The 18,052-nt window shown below is 42.0% G+C and overlaps 1 protein-coding gene across 5 annotated transcripts in view; it reads left to right on the top strand.

Annotated features, from left to right (window-relative positions):
- Tm2d1 (TM2 domain containing 1) overlaps positions 1-18,052 on the top strand; it is a 41,341-nt gene that overhangs the window by 274 nt on the left and 23,015 nt on the right. The window contains exons 2-5 of one of the 5 annotated variants that reach the window (XM_063287944.1): positions 43-101; positions 7,083-7,187; positions 10,731-11,098; positions 13,243-13,312. In XM_063287944.1, coding sequence (XP_063144014.1) covers positions 10,928-11,098; positions 13,243-13,312 — 241 coding nt within the window. In that variant the 5' untranslated portion in view covers positions 43-101; positions 7,083-7,187; positions 10,731-10,927. Of the gene's footprint in view, positions 1-42; positions 102-7,076; positions 7,188-10,730; positions 11,099-13,238; positions 13,313-18,052 lie in introns of those variants that run through there. The other 4 variants (XM_063287946.1, XM_063287945.1, XM_063287947.1 and 1 more) reach the window with 4 other exon arrangements.

Genomic DNA, 18,052 nt, shown 5'->3' with positions numbered 1-18,052 from the left:
GCCCCTCTGTTCCAGCCTTCTTGCGTCCCTTATGTTTTCCAGATGCGCTGACTCAACGTAAAATATCCTAAATGTCAATCTGTGTCCCCATCGTCCTAAGGGTAATTATGAGTGTCTTTTTTTTTTCTTATTTAGAATGTTGATGATAAGCATTTACATTATCTAATACAGACTACTCAAGGCTAAAGAGAATCAATCATCAGATATCTTACTGAATAAGTGCACTATTAAGCTCTGTGACTGACGGGGATGAGAGGTAAAATGGTATCCTCGAAAGATGAGTACATACAAGCAACAGCAACATGAGGACGTTCGCCGGTTATGCGTTTGATACTTTATGGCTGTGTGCTAATTTCAGGGAAATAAAATTTTTAGGCCTTGTAAAAAGGTGTGTAACCCCCCCCCCCACACACACACACACATAAGGAATAAAATGGAAATGTCCGTTTTCACCTATCCTGTTCAACATACTATTGGAAACTTAAGCCGAAGCAAACAAAGGGTCATGCTGGGTGTTGGTGCACACCTCTAATCCCTGTGCTCTGGAGTTTCAAGTAGTATTGCGATTCCCTGTCTCAAAAAACACTAAGAAATAAAGGGTACACTAATAAGCAAGCAAGTAAAATGTCGTTTGTGGATGTTAAATATTAAATATAAATACTAAAGATTAAAGATAGAAAGTCAAAGATGACTGGGCAAGATGACTCAGGGGATAGATAAAGGTAGGTACTGCCCAATCCTGATCACCGGTGTTCAAGTTCTAGCCCAGGAAGCCATATAGTGAAAAGTTCAAACCAACTACAGCAAGTTGTTCTTTGAGCTCCAAATTCCCCCAGTGCCCCATGCCCTCTCTCTCTCTCTCTCTCTCTCTCTCTCACACACACACACACACACACACACACACACACACACACACACACACACACGAGAATTGCTGTGAGTTCAAAATCAGACTAAGGTACATAGTGAGTTCAGGCCAGCCTGGACTACTGAAGTACATATCAGGACTTACCTTGTCTCAAAAAGAAATGCAAAATAGATGAATAAAATTTGGAACCCAATAGCTTTTGATAACAAATAATGGGCTTGGTAAGAATGAAATCAAGAAAGTAACCCCATTCACAATAGCAAAAACAGAGAAAACATACCCCGGAATCTTAGCTTACTTTCCCATGTGTGCTGCCTTGTCTTAGGGCAGCTTGGCACAAGCTGAAAGGGGGGAACCCCACTTGAGAGAATGCCTCCATAAGATCCAGCTATTAGAGCATTTTCTTAATTAGTGATTGATGAGGGAGGGCTCCACCCACTGTGACTGGTGGTCCTGGGTTCCATAAAAAAGCAGGCTGAGCAAATCAGTAAGCAACACCTCTCCATGGCTTCTGCATCAACTCCTGCCTTCAGGTTCTTGACCTGTTTGAGTTCCTATCATGGTTTCCTTTAGTGTTGAACATCTTCAATATGGAAGTGTAAGCCAATTAAACCCTTTCCTTCCCAGCTTGCTTTTTGGCCATGGTGTTTTATCTCAGCAATAGAAACCCACATTAAGAAAAAACTGGTACCGGAAATGGGGTGTTGCTGCGACAGCCCTGACAATGTTGCTTCAGGAGAGATTTGTGGAAGGACTTTAGAAATTGGTGTAAGAAAAGCCACTGAGTGTTCAGTTTGTGGTGAGCTGTTCTGCAGGATCTTAAAAGACAGGAATGTTGAGGACAAGGCAGAACGAGGAGGCCTGGATTGTGAAGTTTCAGGGAGGTTTAAAGACTACCAGGAGCCATTTGTTACTTTGAACTAAGGTTCTGGTTAGCTGGGGGTGAAGAAGAATTGGCTGTGTTTAACAAGATAACCAGAATTAGTAAAGTGAAACCTTTGCCTTTCGAGGATAATTAATGCAGGTTAGCTGGAGCTGAGGAATTAGCAGTAATAAAGAAGAGACCAGCATCATTAAGGTTAAAACTGTTCGGGAAGTGTTTTCTCAATGCCAAGGAGATGACCTTGGTGAAGGTGCACCCACAGTGGCATTGAAGGTCCAGGATTGAGGACTAGTCGTGCAGAGAACTTGAGCCTGGGCACTGTGAAAAGAACCTAGCAGAGGTTATTAGTTGAAAGTGCAGCCCAGTTGTAGCTGAAGACCCCAGCAGTGTAGAGATGCCAGTCCCATGGGATGGCCACTAGAACAGCAGCAGCAGCGGAGTGGAGTCAGCTGGAGCCTACAAGACAAGATGTGTGTGCTGCAGAGGGCAGAGCTGGAGAAGTGACCCAAAGCCTGGAAAGGGACCAGCAGATCATGAGTGGATTCCAGGCACTGGACACTGAATTATTTATACAGTTGGAGTTTGGCTTGGCTTTGTGTGCATTGCGACTCTGCCCTGGTTCTGCCTTGTTGAAGCAAGGGGGTATTTATCATATTTTTGATTGGACGGGAGCTTACAGTTGAGAGATTAAATTTAAAGAAATTTTAGGTTTTAAGAGAGACTTGGATTTTTAAAGAGATTGAATTTGTCAAGACAGAGGGGGGGATTTTTAAATTGGTAAAATATTTTATACTGTGGGGTTAATGTGTGATCTTGAGGATGAGCATGAAAGGAAAGGTTGGGGCCTAACAGTGATGTGTGTCTCATTGACAAAGTCTGCATTACTGCTGTGATAAAATACTCTGACACTAGCAACTTAGGAGGAAGATCTTGGTGAGCTCAAGATGGTTCCAGGCCAGCCAGAGCTACATAGTGAGACCCTGCAAGAGCTCTCTTCTCTCTTCTTCTCTCTTCTCTCCTCTCCCCTCTCCCCTCTCTCCCCTCTCCCCTCCTCCTCCTCCTCTTCTTCATCCTCTCTCTCTCTCTCTCTCTCTCTCTCTCTCTCTCTCTCTCTCTCTCTCTCTCTGTTTAAAAGCACTATAAGACAGAGTTTTTTTGGCTCATAATTCCAGGTTGCAGGTTGCAGTCTATCAGTGTGAGGAAGTCAGGGTGTTAGGAATGGAAAACAACTATTCACATGCCACTCAGTCAAGAAACAGCAAAGAAGGCTTCTATTTACACAGTTCAGAATCCTGTTTAGGGAATGGTGCCACCCACAATATGCTGATGATCCCCACCTCAATTAATGTAATCAAGGTAGTCCCCCACAGACGAGCTCACAGACAAACCTGATTTAGATAATCCCTCCTAGAAACTCTTCTTAGGTGATCTGGGTTGTGTCAAGTTGACAACTAAAACCAAACCAAGACACTTGGGACTGAGTTTAATGATGAAAATATTCTCTGACATGTTATGGAACACTAATGAGAAAAAACAGACACAAATGTTCACAGATTGAGAGAATTGATATTGATATCCCCCACTAAAGTAACTTATACATTTGATCCAATTCATACCAAAATAAAACGAAACTTTTTATAGAAAGAGAAAAGAAGTCCTATAATTTTTCTGGAATCACAAGAGACCCAGAGTGGCCAAAGCGATCCTGAGCAAATGAAATAAAGCTGGAAGAATCCTAACTCTTGGTTCTAGAGTATATTATGAGGCTCTAGCAACTGAAGCCTAATATACCAGCACACAGACCATTGCATCCATAGCCAATTGGTCTTCAACAATGGAGTCAAAGACAAGATTCGGAGAGAGGGCAGTCTCTTCAATAAATGGTGTGAAAACAATAAACACACCCGTGTCTGTTACCACATGCAAAAATCAACCCAAAGCCGATCAAAGACCTAAATCAAAGATGTGCCATTTTAAGATATTTGGTAGATGGTGGTGTTTTTGAAGGGACTGAGGTAGCAGAATAAACTCCATTTTATTCTTAAAACACCATTCTAAGTTAACTTGCCCTTAGAGAGGCATGGCCAATGAAGAGACTAAACGCAGCAGGGCGGATTCCATCTTGTCCTCTAAAATCTATTTTAAGCTGCTGTCCTTGGAGAAAGCTACTGTCCTTGGAGTGATATGGCCCCCACTCTGAGGTCTGGGAAAAATCACAAAATGTCCCCTGCAGTAGCAAAATAGACACAGCAGCTGCAGCTGGCTGATAACAACAGAGTGGGCTAAGAAAAAATAAGTCTTTGTCAGGTCAAGATGCCCCTTTTTAGCTGTGTGGTCTCTCCTTGTGGTCTGAACAAACGCTATCAGTTTGAAGGTTAACATGCCTTTACCTATTTACCCAATCATGTAATGCCAAGGCTCAAAAGCCCCAACTTGCAAACTTTTCCTGTATAAACCCTAAGCCCCTAGACCCAAGGGTCACTTTCTTAACCTGTTGTGCAGAGAGGGTTTGTGACCCAAGCCTGAGCTAGAATAAATACTCTCATGTGCTTACATCAGGGTTGTGGTTCCTGGTGGTCTCTTTGGGTTTTTTAATAACATTTTTAATAATTTTATCTTATGTAAATGTTTTTTTCTTTTTTGCCTGCATATATGTCTGTGAACATGTTTGTGCCCTATTCCCAAGGAGGCACCAGAAGAGAGCATCAGATCCGCTGGAACTGGAGTTACCGAGTGTTTTGAGGCACTGTTTAGGTGCTGGAAATCAAACCCAGGTTCTGTGGAAGAGTGGCCCATGCTCCCTCCTCTTAGATGATTAGCGTATCTCAAGTTGACATAAAGGTAGCCAACACAATAGGTTTGTGCCAGTTCACTGATCCCTGAAAACATTTGGTAGTTTTAAATATGACAAAGCCTTTTTTAAAGGAGAATTTTGTCTAGAAACTGTGTAAAAGTGGATTGACGACCTTGGAGAAGCGGCCTATGTTAAAACAAAAGAAGTCGCTGTAGCAAGGGAGATAGGAAGTAAGGAAAACCTGAAAAGGGATGAAAATACATGATCAACAGCCTCCACAGCCCCGGGCAGTGGTAGTGCAAACCTTTGAACCCAGCACTCAGGAGGCAGAGGCAGGGGGATCTATGTGAGTTCAAACCCAGCCTGATCTACCGTGATCCAGGACAGCCAGGATTTCACAGAGAAACCATGACTCAAAAAAAAAAAAAACCCAAAAAACAAAACAAACAAAAAAAAGAACACCTTAAAAAAATAGAAGAAAAAAAAAACAATGAAAAAATACCAGACTGAACAAAGAACAGGCAGACATGGTGGCTCCCTCACCCAGGAGTCAAAGACAGAAAAGTCCCTTTATTAAGTAAGTTCAAGGCCACCAAAGCTACATAGTAAGATCCTGGTTCACTGGAAGAGCTTGAAGGGGCTCGAGACCCCTTATGAACAACAATGCCAAGCAACCAGAGCTTCCAGGGACTAAGCCACTACCTAAAGACTATACATGGACTGACCCTGGACTCTGACCTCATAGGTAGCAATGAATATCCTAGTAAGAGCACCAGTGGAAGGGGAAGCCCTGGGTCCTGCTAAGACTGAACCCCCAGTGAACTAGATTGTTGGGGGGAGGGCGGCAAGGGGGGGGAGGATGGGGAGGGGAACATCCATAAAGAAGGGGAGGGGGAGGGGGATGTTTGCCTGGAAACCGGGAAAGGGAATAACACTCGAAATGTATATAAGAAATACTCAAGTTAATAAAAAAAAAAAAAAAAAAAAAGATCCTGGTTCACCTGTTTGCCTCACCATTAAAAACACGTTTAATGATATTAGTTGCTTAATGATTGCGTGAAGATATTGCAAACATGGAGAAAATTGAGAATTAAAAATGTCTCCAAATTTTATGTGTACAATATCTGTGTATGATAAATACACATTTGCAAAGTGGAGGACAGAGGTCAATGTCAGGGATATACCTTTATTATTTTGAGACTAGTTCTTTCAATTAGCCTGGAGCTCATAGATTTAGCTAGACTAACTGGTTAGCAAACCCCAGGGACCCACCTCTCTCAAGGTTTAGAGACGTACATCACTTTGTCCAGCTGTTAAATGGGCGCTAGAAATGTGAGTCCAGATTGTCATGCTTGCTGGCTCAGCAAGCAATTTGCTGACTGAGCCATCTCTTCACTCTGATTCCAAGTTTTGAAGCTGGGCTCAGTGATTAAGAGTACTTGTGCAGCAGGCAGGGTGGCGTATGCCTTTAACTCCAGCACTTGGAAAGCAGAGGCAGGTGGATCCTGTGAGTTCAAGGGCAGCCTGGTCTACAAATCGAGGCTAAGATAGCAGGGCTCTGTTCAATAGAAAACTCTGTCTCAAACAACAACAAACAACAAGTACGTGTGCACCTGCGCAGCTCTGAGGTTGGATTCTGAGCACCCACGTGGTGGCTAACAGCCATCCATAACTCCAGTTCCAAGGGATGCCACAGACATGCACGTGGTGCATCACACGCATGCCAGCAGAACATCCAGGTACACAACATAAAACTAGAAGAGTTGAGGGGTTGGGGATTTAGCTCAGTGGTAGAGCGCTTGCCTAGGAAGCGCAAGGCCCTGGGTTCGGTCCCCAGCTCCGAAAAAAAGGACCAAAAAAACAAAACAAAACAAAACAACTAGAAGAGTTGGTCCTTTGAATAGGTATGGCCCCCAGAAACTCAAGTGTTAGAATGCCTGGCCATAGGGAGGGTGGCACTGTTAGGAGGTGTCGCCTCATTGGAGAAGATGTGGCATTGTCCGGAGGAAGTGTGTCACTGTGGAGGTAGGCTTTGAGGTCTTAAATGGTCAAGCTATGCCCAGAGTGGCACACAATCTCCTTCTGCTACCTATGTATTAAGATATAGAACTCTCAGCTCCTTGCTTGTCTCTGTGCTTCCTGCCAGCCCCAATTAAATGTTTTCCTTTATAAGTGTGGTCTCAGTTATGATGTCTCTTCATAGCATTAAAACCCTAAAGTCATCCGTGTGTGTGTGTGTGTGTGTATGTGTGTGTGTGTGTGTGTGTGTGTGTGTGTGTGTGTGTGTGTAGGGTGGTGGTGGCAGCTGCATTTGTCAGAATGTGTGCACAAGTCTGCATGTGAAGGCTGGAGTGGACCTTGGGTTTATATCTCAAGAGCCATCCACTTTGCTTTTTGTGATAGAATCTCTCCAGGAACTTGAAGATGATTAGGTTAGGCTGGCTGTCTAGCAGGTTCCAGAGATCAGGCATCAGTCTATTTCTGGCTCCCTAGTACTTGAATTAAAAGACTAACAATAAATATTATCATACACTCAGGTGCTTGTTTGCTCGTGGCTTTTGGGGATCAAGCTCAGGTCCTTGTGCTTTTGAGATGAACACTTAGCAGAAGCCAGCTCCCCAGTCCTGAACAGACACTAAATGGTGAGTCAGTTCGTTTTAATTGGAGCCTATGTAGTTAGGTTACAACAACAAAGTGTACAGTAAGAAATAGGTGTGAATCAGCAGGAGTGCCGTTATAGGAGAAAATGTTGTGCAGAAGTATCAAGGATATAGAAGATTCCTGATGTTATTACCAGAGGAAAATTTTCATGTTAAATATTCAAGTAAAAAAAAGATTTGAGGAAACTTTTATCTCATATTTCTGTTCTAACCATAGAGACATGTGTTAGACTGTTTTTCTCAGATATTTTCTGTGTGCAAAACTAATCTTTAGTGAAAGAAAAACACATTTATCTGAAAATCTTAGGAATCAATATAGCTGGGCATGGTAGTGCATTCCTTTCATGTCAGTGTTTGGGAGCCAGAGACAGATCTGAGTCCAGTGCCAGCCTGGTTTGCATAGTGAGTTCTAGGCTAGCTAGGATACATAATGAGACTGCTAGTCATGTCCTTCGCTTTCAGGAAAAGTCTGAAGAGTTTCTGTGGCACTTCATATGATAACGAAACTAGGAATTAAAAATGTTGAGACTTAACAGAGGAAACTCAAATGGCCAAGAAACACTTAAATGTTCAATATCCTTAGCCATCAGGGAAATGCAAATCAAAATGGCTTTGAGATTCAGTCTTACATCTGTCAGAATGGCTAAGATCAAAAACACCAATGACAGCTCATGCTGTCAAGGATGTGAAGCAAGGGAAACACTTCTCCGCTGCTGGTGGGAGTGGAAACTTGAACAGTCACTTTGGAAATATTTGGAACTCAATATGGTGGTTACTCAGAAAATTGGGAATTGATCTACCTCAAGACCCAGGTCTACCACTCCTGGGCATATATATACTCAAAGGTCACTCCATCCTACCACAAGGATACTTACTCAGCTATGTTCATCGAAGCTTTATTAGTAATAGCCAGGAACTGGAAACAAAGAATGGATAAAGAAAATATGGTACATTGACACAATGGAGTATTATTCAGCCGCTGAAAACAATGACGTCATGAAACTGATAGAACTAGAAAAAAATATCATCCTGAGTGAGGTAACCCAGTCCCAGAAAGACAAGCATGGTGTGTACTCACCGTGGCTATTAGCTGTACAGTAAGAGGTAATCATGTGACAGTCCACAGACTCGGACAGGCTAAGCCACAAGGAGGTCTTAAGTAGGAATGCAAGGATCCCCCCAGGAAAGGGGAAATAGAATAGACTTCCAGGATGGATTGGGGCAGGTAGGATTGGCATAGGAGTGATCAGGGAGGGGTGAGAGAGAAAATACTGGGAGAAACTATTGGAATTAGGGGATATTTCAGAGCCAGCTAGAAATCTAGTGCAATGGACATTTCATGAAATCTAAGTGAGTAACCCTCGCAAAGACTCCTAGAGAAGGAAGACATGGAGCCTGAACTGGCCATCTTCTGTAGCTAGGCTAGGCCTCAAGTGGAGGGATTAGGACACAGAGAGATTTCATCTAACAACTGGTAAGAGCAGGTGCAGAGTCTCACAGGCAAACATTTGGCAGAGCTTAGGAGTCCTGAAGATGAGGTGGGAGGAAGGAACTAGAGGGATCAGGGACACCATAAGAACACGATCCACATATCAACTGACCAGGATTCATGGGTGCTTACAGAGATCAGGGAGCCTGTAGGAATATGACTTAGGTCCTCTGCATGTATGTTATGGCTGAGTAGCTTGATGTTCTTGTAGGAGTCCCAATAGTGGGAGCAAAGGGGTCCCTGACTCTTTTGCCTACTTGTGGGGAAAAAGAATACATAGTTCCCTCCTACAGGATTGCCTTGTTCAGACTTGATTCAATATGAGATATGTGCCTGAATTTATTGTAGTTTGTTATGTTGTGTTTGGTTGATGTCTCTGGAAGGCCTGCTCTTTTCTGAGAGGAGGCAGAGCCAGGGCAGAGTGGGAAGGGGGGTGGTTGGAGGGGTGGGAGGTGGGAAGACTTGGGAAGGGGAGGGAGGGAAATTATAGTTGGAATGCAATCAATGAGAGAAGAATGAAAATTGGGAGGTGGGAAGACTTGGGAAGGGGAGGGAGGGAAATTATAGTTGGAATGCAATCAATGAGAGAAGAATGAAAATTTAAAAATGAGGCTTAAGTTGTTATCAAATTTAAATATCGTAGCAGCCATGTGGTTATGGTAATTCATGTGCTCATGAAACTGCAAAACAGAGAAGTTACTTTATTGCAGATATAAGGGCCTTTTGAGAGGAAGTGATACATCATCAATACCTTAATACATCATCAATTCGAGAGTCAATTTTCTGTCCATGTGATGCCAGAGACTTGTGCTTGCTAGGCAACTCTACCACTATCCCAGCTCAGGAGTCAAAAGTTTTATAGTTTCGTTGCTGTCTTATAGAATCCTTTTAATTCTTTTAAATTTGCATATTGTAGAAGAGAATAAAGATAATCACTAAAGCCATAAAAATAGATTCAGTAATGGGGTTAATCAGCAAGGCATCAGCAGTTCTAAGTCATTGTTTTAAATCTGTACTAAAATTGATACACAGATCAGCAGTATTCTTGCATTCAGCAGGGAACCATCTGATTCTGTCATAATTTTAGTAGACCTGAGGCGCGGAATTGCTTCCTTTAGTCCTCTGGGTTTATGTTGTATTTTTAAAACCAACTAGAACATTCTGAATCCAAGAAGTAATTAAATGGAAAGTTGCTCTTATCATCTTGTAAGATGTACAATTGATATATTCTGTCTTTTTTAATATTTATTTTTATTTGTATGTGTGTGAGTGTTTTGTCTGCTATTTCCACCATATGGGTCCCAGGGATTGAATTTATTTGTCAGACAGAGCAACAAAGGTTCTTACCCACTGAGCCAAATATGTTTGTAGTGCTTGGGGAGGCCAGAAGGGGACCTTAGACCTCCTGGAACTGGAATTACAGGTCGTTAGCCACTACCTGGGTGCTAGAAACCAACTCCTAAGCCATCTCTCCAGGCCCGATATTCGGTCCTCAGAAGCCATTCCTTAGTGTTGGGTCACTATATTATGCTACAGCGATCTATAATCACACTTGGATCACCTCTAGGCAATCTAAATTCTTTCAACCATAGGGAACTCCCTATCCTTTGGGGCCTCCAGGATCACCGCTAGTGTCCACTAGGAGCTGGGACAAGCACCTAGGTGAACTTTGGGTCGTTCTCCCAGCACTTAAGTATCAATTGGGGATCATCACAAGGAGCTGTTTCTGTCTCCTTGTGAGGGTTCTCAGGGAAGCTACTAGAGAAGACTCCCAGACGTGTGTTTTTTTTTAATTATTCAGTTTTTAAAAGTAAGTGTGTGTGTGTGTGTGTGTGTGTGTGTGTGTAAATCAATTTTTTTCTTTCCACCATGTGGGTTCCAGGGATTGAATTTAGATTGTCAGGCCCTGGAAGAAGTGCCTTTACACACTGAGTAGTCTCCCTGACCTGGGCATTTTTTAAATAATAATAATGATGGTGATGATGATGATGATGATGATGATGATGATGATGATGTTCCCATGCTTGCTTTGGCAGAGATTAAGATGGTCCCTGATCAAGGATGACAAGCGAACATATTAAAAAAAAAAAATCTCGCCTTTGTGACTGACTGCGTCTAGTTATCTCAGGGAGCACCCTTAGAAAACCTAAGCTGCCCTACAAGAGTCAGGCTCCTTTAAGGCCCTTCCTTATCTCGGAGGCGGAACCGGAAGCGCGAGGACGCGGTGCCCAACATGGCGGCCGCCTGGCCCGCGGGTCGGGCTTCTCCAGCGGCGGGGCCTCCGGCCCTCCTCCGCACTCTGTGGCTCGTGACGGTCGCCGCGGGACATTGTGGGGCTGCTGCCTCTGGCGCTGTCGGAGGCGAGGAGACGCCCAAGTGTGAGGACCTCAGAGTGGGACAATATCCTCCGGAAAGTCGGCCTTCTCAGGCGGTCAGCAGGACCCCGGGCAGTGGGACGGGGACCATAGCCTCTGCTGTGGCTCTAGTGACTAACGGACCCAGGGAGGTGAGGAGGGCTGTGGGGACGAAAGGCGAGCACTGTGTGCTTTCCCTGGGTCGACCAGTGGTTGGCACTTCTTTTTTCCGATTGACCATGAATTTTACCGGGTTGTTCACTTAGTCAAACACACAAACATCCAGGCTTTGTCCCAGATACTGTAAGTGCAAAAATTGTTAGATGCGTCCCTGAAAGTTTGCAGGTGTTGAGGGAGACAAGTAATTACTAGTGAGCCAATGCATGTTTCTCGTTTGTTATTAACATTACATATATCACCTACAGCCATCATCAGATGGACTGCCGCCAGGCAACTGACTGCTTCACTTTTTGTTTAGACAAATTATTATTATTTGTTTTTAAATTAGAGTTCCTCTTGGATGTTTTAATTCTTTGGGAGAATTTCACCCAGTGGATTTTGATCATATTCACACCGACTTTTTAACTTCTAATTCCTTCAAGATCGGGTCTTCTCTCCCACTCCCTCTTAACCTCGCCCTCCCCCGCCCCCCTACTCTTAACAGAAACTAACACAGGGAGTCAGATTTGTGCTGCTCATCTCCACGGTGGTGTGGGTTATCCACTGAAGCATAGTTGCCTTACCTGGGGACTTAAAACTGATTCTCTAACTTAGAAGCCATCAACTGGCAATAGTTAGGGGCAGGGGCTTTTGAATGAGCAAATAATTTAAGTCTAACACATACTAATAACAGTGACCCCCCCCCCCAACTTAAAGTACCGTTTATGGCAGTTTAATTAGAATTGTCTTATTACAATAACATGCAACCCAGAAACAAGGTGAGATGCCTGTTAAACTCAAACTTAAATAGCTATGTTTGAACAAAAATTTGAATATTGACACAGTGCCTCAAACATTTGTGTACAGATACTCAAACCTGCAGAAACAAGAAAGATTCTTAAGAAAAATCTTAAAATTAAGAAAACTCTGTAGTATCTGTGAATTAAAGAGAGCATCCATGAAATTTTCACAGACTACCTCTAATTTACTTTGCTAATCCCATCCTGCAGGGAGTTTCTGACATACTGAGTGTAGCATTGATTTAGGAAAGACCAGAATGTCCTTCTAAGAAGTATTTGAGCTGATTATGCGCTGTTGAACCCTGGTGAGAAGTGACTGAGCCTTTAGAACTCTGGTGACAGCTGAGCATTGCCTTAATGTCCTAACTAAAGAAGACCTTTCCAGAGTTGAGTCAGAAATCCAACGAAGGGTCAACCTGTGACTAAAGACATCTTGTATGTACCACACTTATTCCATTGGAGTGTGAATCATATAATCTTTAGACAATAAAACTTACAGACATTCTTATTATTTTGGCATCTATTAGAGGGTGGTTTTCAGTAACTTAAGATCCTACTGGAGACACTCTCCATAGAGATAACAAATACCACAGATGCAAAGTATCCCAGCTTTGATCTGATTTGGCTGCCAGGAGGTCATGATTTACATGGCTGGATAAGCCACTCAAAGTTAAAAGCTCAGCTTGTGCTTCTGTGGCATAGGAATAGCAATATCTTCCTCATCCGTTTGTGTTACATGAAATTAAGTGTGAATTAGTTGAATCCAGAGCTCTGGAAACTGATTTGTTTTTAATCTTAAAATAATTTGGTGCTTTCTGTTAATTCCCTGATGTTCTTTGAAGATGGAATTATTGCTAGAACTTTTGATAAAAATTTATCTTTTATGGCTTCCGTATGATAAATTATCAACTATTATCTAGGTAATACTAAAAGTGTATTTGAGGTTTTTTGTTTTGAGATAGAGTCTTTACATAACCCTGGCAGACCCGGAACTCATTCTGTAGATGCTGACCTTGAACTCAAGAGAGGTTGAATTCAACCTGCCTTTGCCTCCCAAGTGGTGGCACTAAAGGCACGCATCACCGCACTAGGTTTAAAAGTGTGTTTGTGTCTGAGTTTGTTGATTTGGACAAACTCAAAACCTCTCTGTACATGCAAATCAATAGGAGTATATGAGATTTAAAACATTTTATGCTAGAAATATAATTCAAATTTCCTTAACCTTTTAAACATATATTTGTAAAGAACCAAAAATAAATGATGCTACGCAAGAACCAGTTAATTGTACAAACTACACAGCTCATGGTAAGGTTTCCAGAATCATCTCTTTAAAATATTTTGTAAGATTTTTACCTATTTCAAGTAACAGTGCATAAGCCCTCACGGTAATTAATAAATGTGTTTTATGTTGCACTAAATAATAAGAATAATTTAGATTTGAAAACTGAAATTAAAACTGTCAACATTCAATTAATTAGTTTGTTAATTAACTAATTATACCAGAGTTATACCCAGTGTCACTATTTAAGTTAAGCAATTTTTCTTAATTATATGATCTGTTTTTTCTGCTTATTTGTGTTACAACATTAGAATCTGTTATATAAACCATGTTTTTACATTTTTGTCTGTTTAACTGAAATATGAAACTATTGTGTATATTAGTTGTATGATGAAATGTTCTGTGTGTGTGCAATACTTAAATCAGGATAACTATATTTATCTCTTTAAATATTTCTAGCCTTCTGCTTCCCTAGCTCTGTTATAGAGGTATAAATATAGTTATTTAGTTAGGGTTTTACTTCTTTTTTTTTCCTTCTTTCTCTCTCTTTTTTAAGACAGGGTGTCACCGTGTAAGCCTTGACATCACAGAGATCTTCCTGCCTCTTCCTCCATAGTGCTAGGATTAAAGGTATGCACTACCATGTTATCTTAGTCACTGTTCTGTCATGTGAAGAGACACCGTGACTAAGGCAACTCTCATAAAAGGAAGTGTTTAGTTGGGGCTGGCGTACAGTTTCAGAGGTTTAGTTCATTACCATCATGTTGGGGAGCATGCTGGTATGCATGATGCAGGGGCAGCTACAGAAAGCTACATCCTGACCCACAGGCAGAGAGCAATGGGGCTAGAGCAGGCTTTTGAAACCGCAAATCCTACCCCCAGGGACATACTTCTTCCAACAAGGCCACATCTTCTTTTTAAATAGTGTCAAATCCTGATGACTGAGCATTCAAATATATGAGCCTACAGGGCCATTTTTGTTCAGATTACCACATATGCCCAGCTAGTTAGGACTTTTATTTTTCATTTTCTTATTTAAAATTTTTTTTTTAATTTTGTGTGTATGTGTCTGAGTAGGGGTATAAACATTGTGTGCATTCAGGAGACTGGAAGCCAGAAGAAGCATTGGATCCCCTAGAACTGGATGAACTAGAACCAGTGGATGTAGGTGCTGGGGCTCTGCAATACACATGTATAGAGGCCAGGAGAACTTAACAGTCATCAATTCCTGACTTTTGCCCTGTTCCCAGGTCTCAGGCTCAGGATGGCAGGCTTGGCAGCAAATGTGCTTACTCACTGAGCCATCTACCCATCTTTGGACAAGTGTTTTTAATTAATGGGAAAGAACTTGAAGTTGAATGTGGCAGTACATGCCTATAACCCAGCCCCAGGGTGGCTTAGACAGGAAGATCATGAGTTTGAGACCATCATGGTCTGTACATTGAATCTGAAGCCAGCCTGGGTTCTATTGTGAGAGAGAGTTATAGGGGACATCAAGCTGTTCAATAAATTACACAGAAATGTATCCCCCATATATACACTTGAAATGTAGACTCCAGTATATCCTACCTATTAAAACAGTATGGTGAAGATTTTATATATGCATCGACTATCAAAGTATGTCAGAAGTGTTTTGATAGTGGATAGCACTTTATTCTAATGATTGAAAGGAGGGGAGTGTCCCTCATTCTAAATATGTATAAGGCTAGGTGAAATTTAGTATTAATGGCTTCCGTCTTAGTTACTGTTCTGTTGCTGTGAGGAGACAGACTCAGGCAACTCATAAAGAAAGCATTTAATTTGGGGAGTGGGGAGGGTACTTACAATTTCAGAGGCTCAGTCCACTATCATCATGGCAGGGAGCATGGGGGCACATAGGCAGAAAGAGAGAACTGGGCCTAGCCAGATTTTGAAATCTTAAAACCCACCCCCAGCACTTGGGAGGGAGAGGCAGGTGAATATTTGATTTGAGTTTGAGTCCAGCATGATCGATCCTTGTCTCCAAAAAAAAAAAAAAAAGAAAGAAAGAAAAAAGAAATGAAAGAAAAGGAGCTGGACCAATACAGATGCTGTGCACACAACCAAACACTGGACTGAGTGTGGAGACCCCAATAAGGAAAAACTGTAGGAGCTGAAGGGGTTTGCAACCCCATAGGAAGAACAACAATATCAACCAGACCCCCCAAAGCTCCCAGGGACTAAACCACCAACCAAAATGCACACAAGAGGGCACCCATGGCTCCAGCTGGATATGTAGCAGAGGATGGCCTTATTGGACATCATTGGAAGGGGAGCTCCTTGGTCCTCTGGAGGCTTGATGACCCAGGGTAGGGAAATGCTAGGGTGCTGAGGCAGGAGTGGATAGGCAGATGGGGGACGGAGGAGAGATAGGGGGTCTGTGGAGGGGAAACTAGAAAGGGTGATAACATTTGAAATGTAAATAAATAAAATAACCAATAAAAAATGGAAAAAAGGAAAGTACCATATTAGAATTATAAATACTGTTTTGTCTCTTGAAGACCTGATTCTAGATAGTCGGCAGACAGATCTGACAAGGCTGTATAATAAGAAAGTAAGTTGACAGGCACCAGCGGCACTGACTTTAATCCTAGTAATTAGGAGGCAGAAGCAGGTGGTTCTTTAAGTTTGAGACCAGCCTGGTCTGTAGACTGAGTTCCAGCACACTAACATAAGGCTACACAGAGTCCCTATCTTAAAAAAAAAAGAAAAGAAAATTTCCAAAGTATGTTAGTTTTCTGTTACTGTGATAAAATATCAGAGATTAAGAAATATTTTTTAAAAGATTTATATTTTATGTATTGAGTACACTGCAGAAGTCTTCAGACACATCAGAAGAGGGCGTCAGATCCCTTTACAGATGGTTGTGAGCCACCATGTGGTTGCTGGGAATTGAACTCAGGACCTCTAGAAGAGCAGTCAGTGCTCTTAACCACCGAGCCATCTCTCCAGCCCCCAAGATTTAAAACATTAAAGAAGGAAAGATTTCTTTCTGTCTCACGGTTCCTATACATGCTGGCTCCATTGTTTTTTAGCTTATGGTAAGACAGAAACAATGATGGAAAGACTTGGTACAGGAAACTTGTTCGTATTTTGGCTGCCTGGGAGCAAAGAAAAGACAGAACTGGGAATAAGGACTGGTTAAAATCATGCCCCAGTGATCAACATCCTCCAAACAGGTCGTACCCCTTGAAGGCGTATCAGAAGTCTGATAGTGAGCTTTCCATTTAATTGTTGGAGTTCGGTTTTGCTTAGATTTGATTGTGACTGTGCCCTGGTTCTTCTCTTTTGGAGTAGAAAAGTATTTAATTTGTGTTTGAATTTACAGGAACATACAGTTGATATTTTGAATATTTTAGATAGACTATGGTTATTTTAGGGACTGAATATTTGACACAAACTAGAGTCATTTTAGAAGAGGGAATTTCAGTTAAGAAAATATCCCCACCAGATTAGGCTATGGGCAACCCTGTGGTGAATTTTCTTGATTGATGATGGATGTGGAAGGCCCAGTTTACTGTGAACTGTGCTACCCCAGGGATGTTGGTCCTGGCTGCTATAAGAAAGCAGGATGAGCAAGCCATGAGGAACAGCAGTAATTAGCCCTCTTCCATGGTCTCTGGATCAGCTCCTGCCTCTAGGTTGCTTCCCTTAGTGATGGAGTACTGTGGAAACGTAAGCTGAAATAGACACTTTCCTTCAGAGTTGATTTTGGTCATGGTCTTTATCACAGCAAAGAAACTCTAAGACAATGTGTGTAAGTGCACATGCACATGTCACAGCATGTGAGAACATAGGGCAGTTTTGTAGCACTTTGCCCTTCTTTATGTGGGCTCTTGGGGCTTGGAATCCGACATTGAAATCAAACTGTTCACAGAGCATTGCTCTTTTCTGGCTCTAGAGCACAATCCTTTTTCCCTTTCCCTCTTCTGTACCATCACTGATGGTAGCCACTGATTCTTGGCATCGCTGTCTTGCACTTGTGTTAACTAAATCCTTGCCTCCACCTCCATGTATGTCCCCGGGTGTCTTCACATCCTCCCTTCATGTACCCAGTTTCTCCTATTTTGAGACCGTGTCTTTCCAGTCAGCCTTGGCTGACCTAGACCTCATCGTGTAGACCAGGCTGGTCTTAAATTCACAGAGATCCTCCCCAGTGCTAGGAATTAAAGGTGTGTGCCGCCAGACCTGGCCATTTTCAATTTTTATATAGAAGGTTAAGGCCTACTCTAATAATATCATCTTAACTTGATAAATCTACCAAGAACCTATTTCCAAATAAGGTACCATTTTTAAGGTATATATGTATTTTTTTTTTGTTGCCTAAAATGGAAGTAAGTTTTTTTTTTTTTTTTAAACGTATAGAAAAGCCTGTTGTCAGATGATGATGAACATCAAATTCTTCTGTTTTGGGGGGATTTTTTTTGTTTTTTTGTTGTTGTTCTAGAGTACTATAGCATTGTAATCTTAATGTAGTATTTAGTATTCTTGGAACTACATATTTTTGCAGCTGTTTAAATTCATAATGAAAAATTCAAATATCAGATATGTGAAGCTTTAGAAAATATTTAGGAAGAATAATGAGAGCAAAAATGTTCGAAGCCTGTCAGTCCCGAGAAGGGCTTGGATTCCAGAGAGGGTCTAGGCAGCGGAGACTGGTCTTGAGCTTGCTGTGTAGCCAAGAGGATGACTTTGAACTTCTGATCTTCCTCCCTCTGCATCCTCAGGGCTGGGGGTTGCAGGCATGC

Source organism: Rattus norvegicus, chromosome 5 (assembly GCF_036323735.1).
Source record: "Rattus norvegicus strain BN/NHsdMcwi chromosome 5, GRCr8, whole genome shotgun sequence".
Classification (NCBI taxonomy): Eukaryota; Metazoa; Chordata; class Mammalia; order Rodentia; family Muridae; genus Rattus; species Rattus norvegicus.
This window is presented reverse-complemented; position numbering and strand designations above follow the sequence as displayed.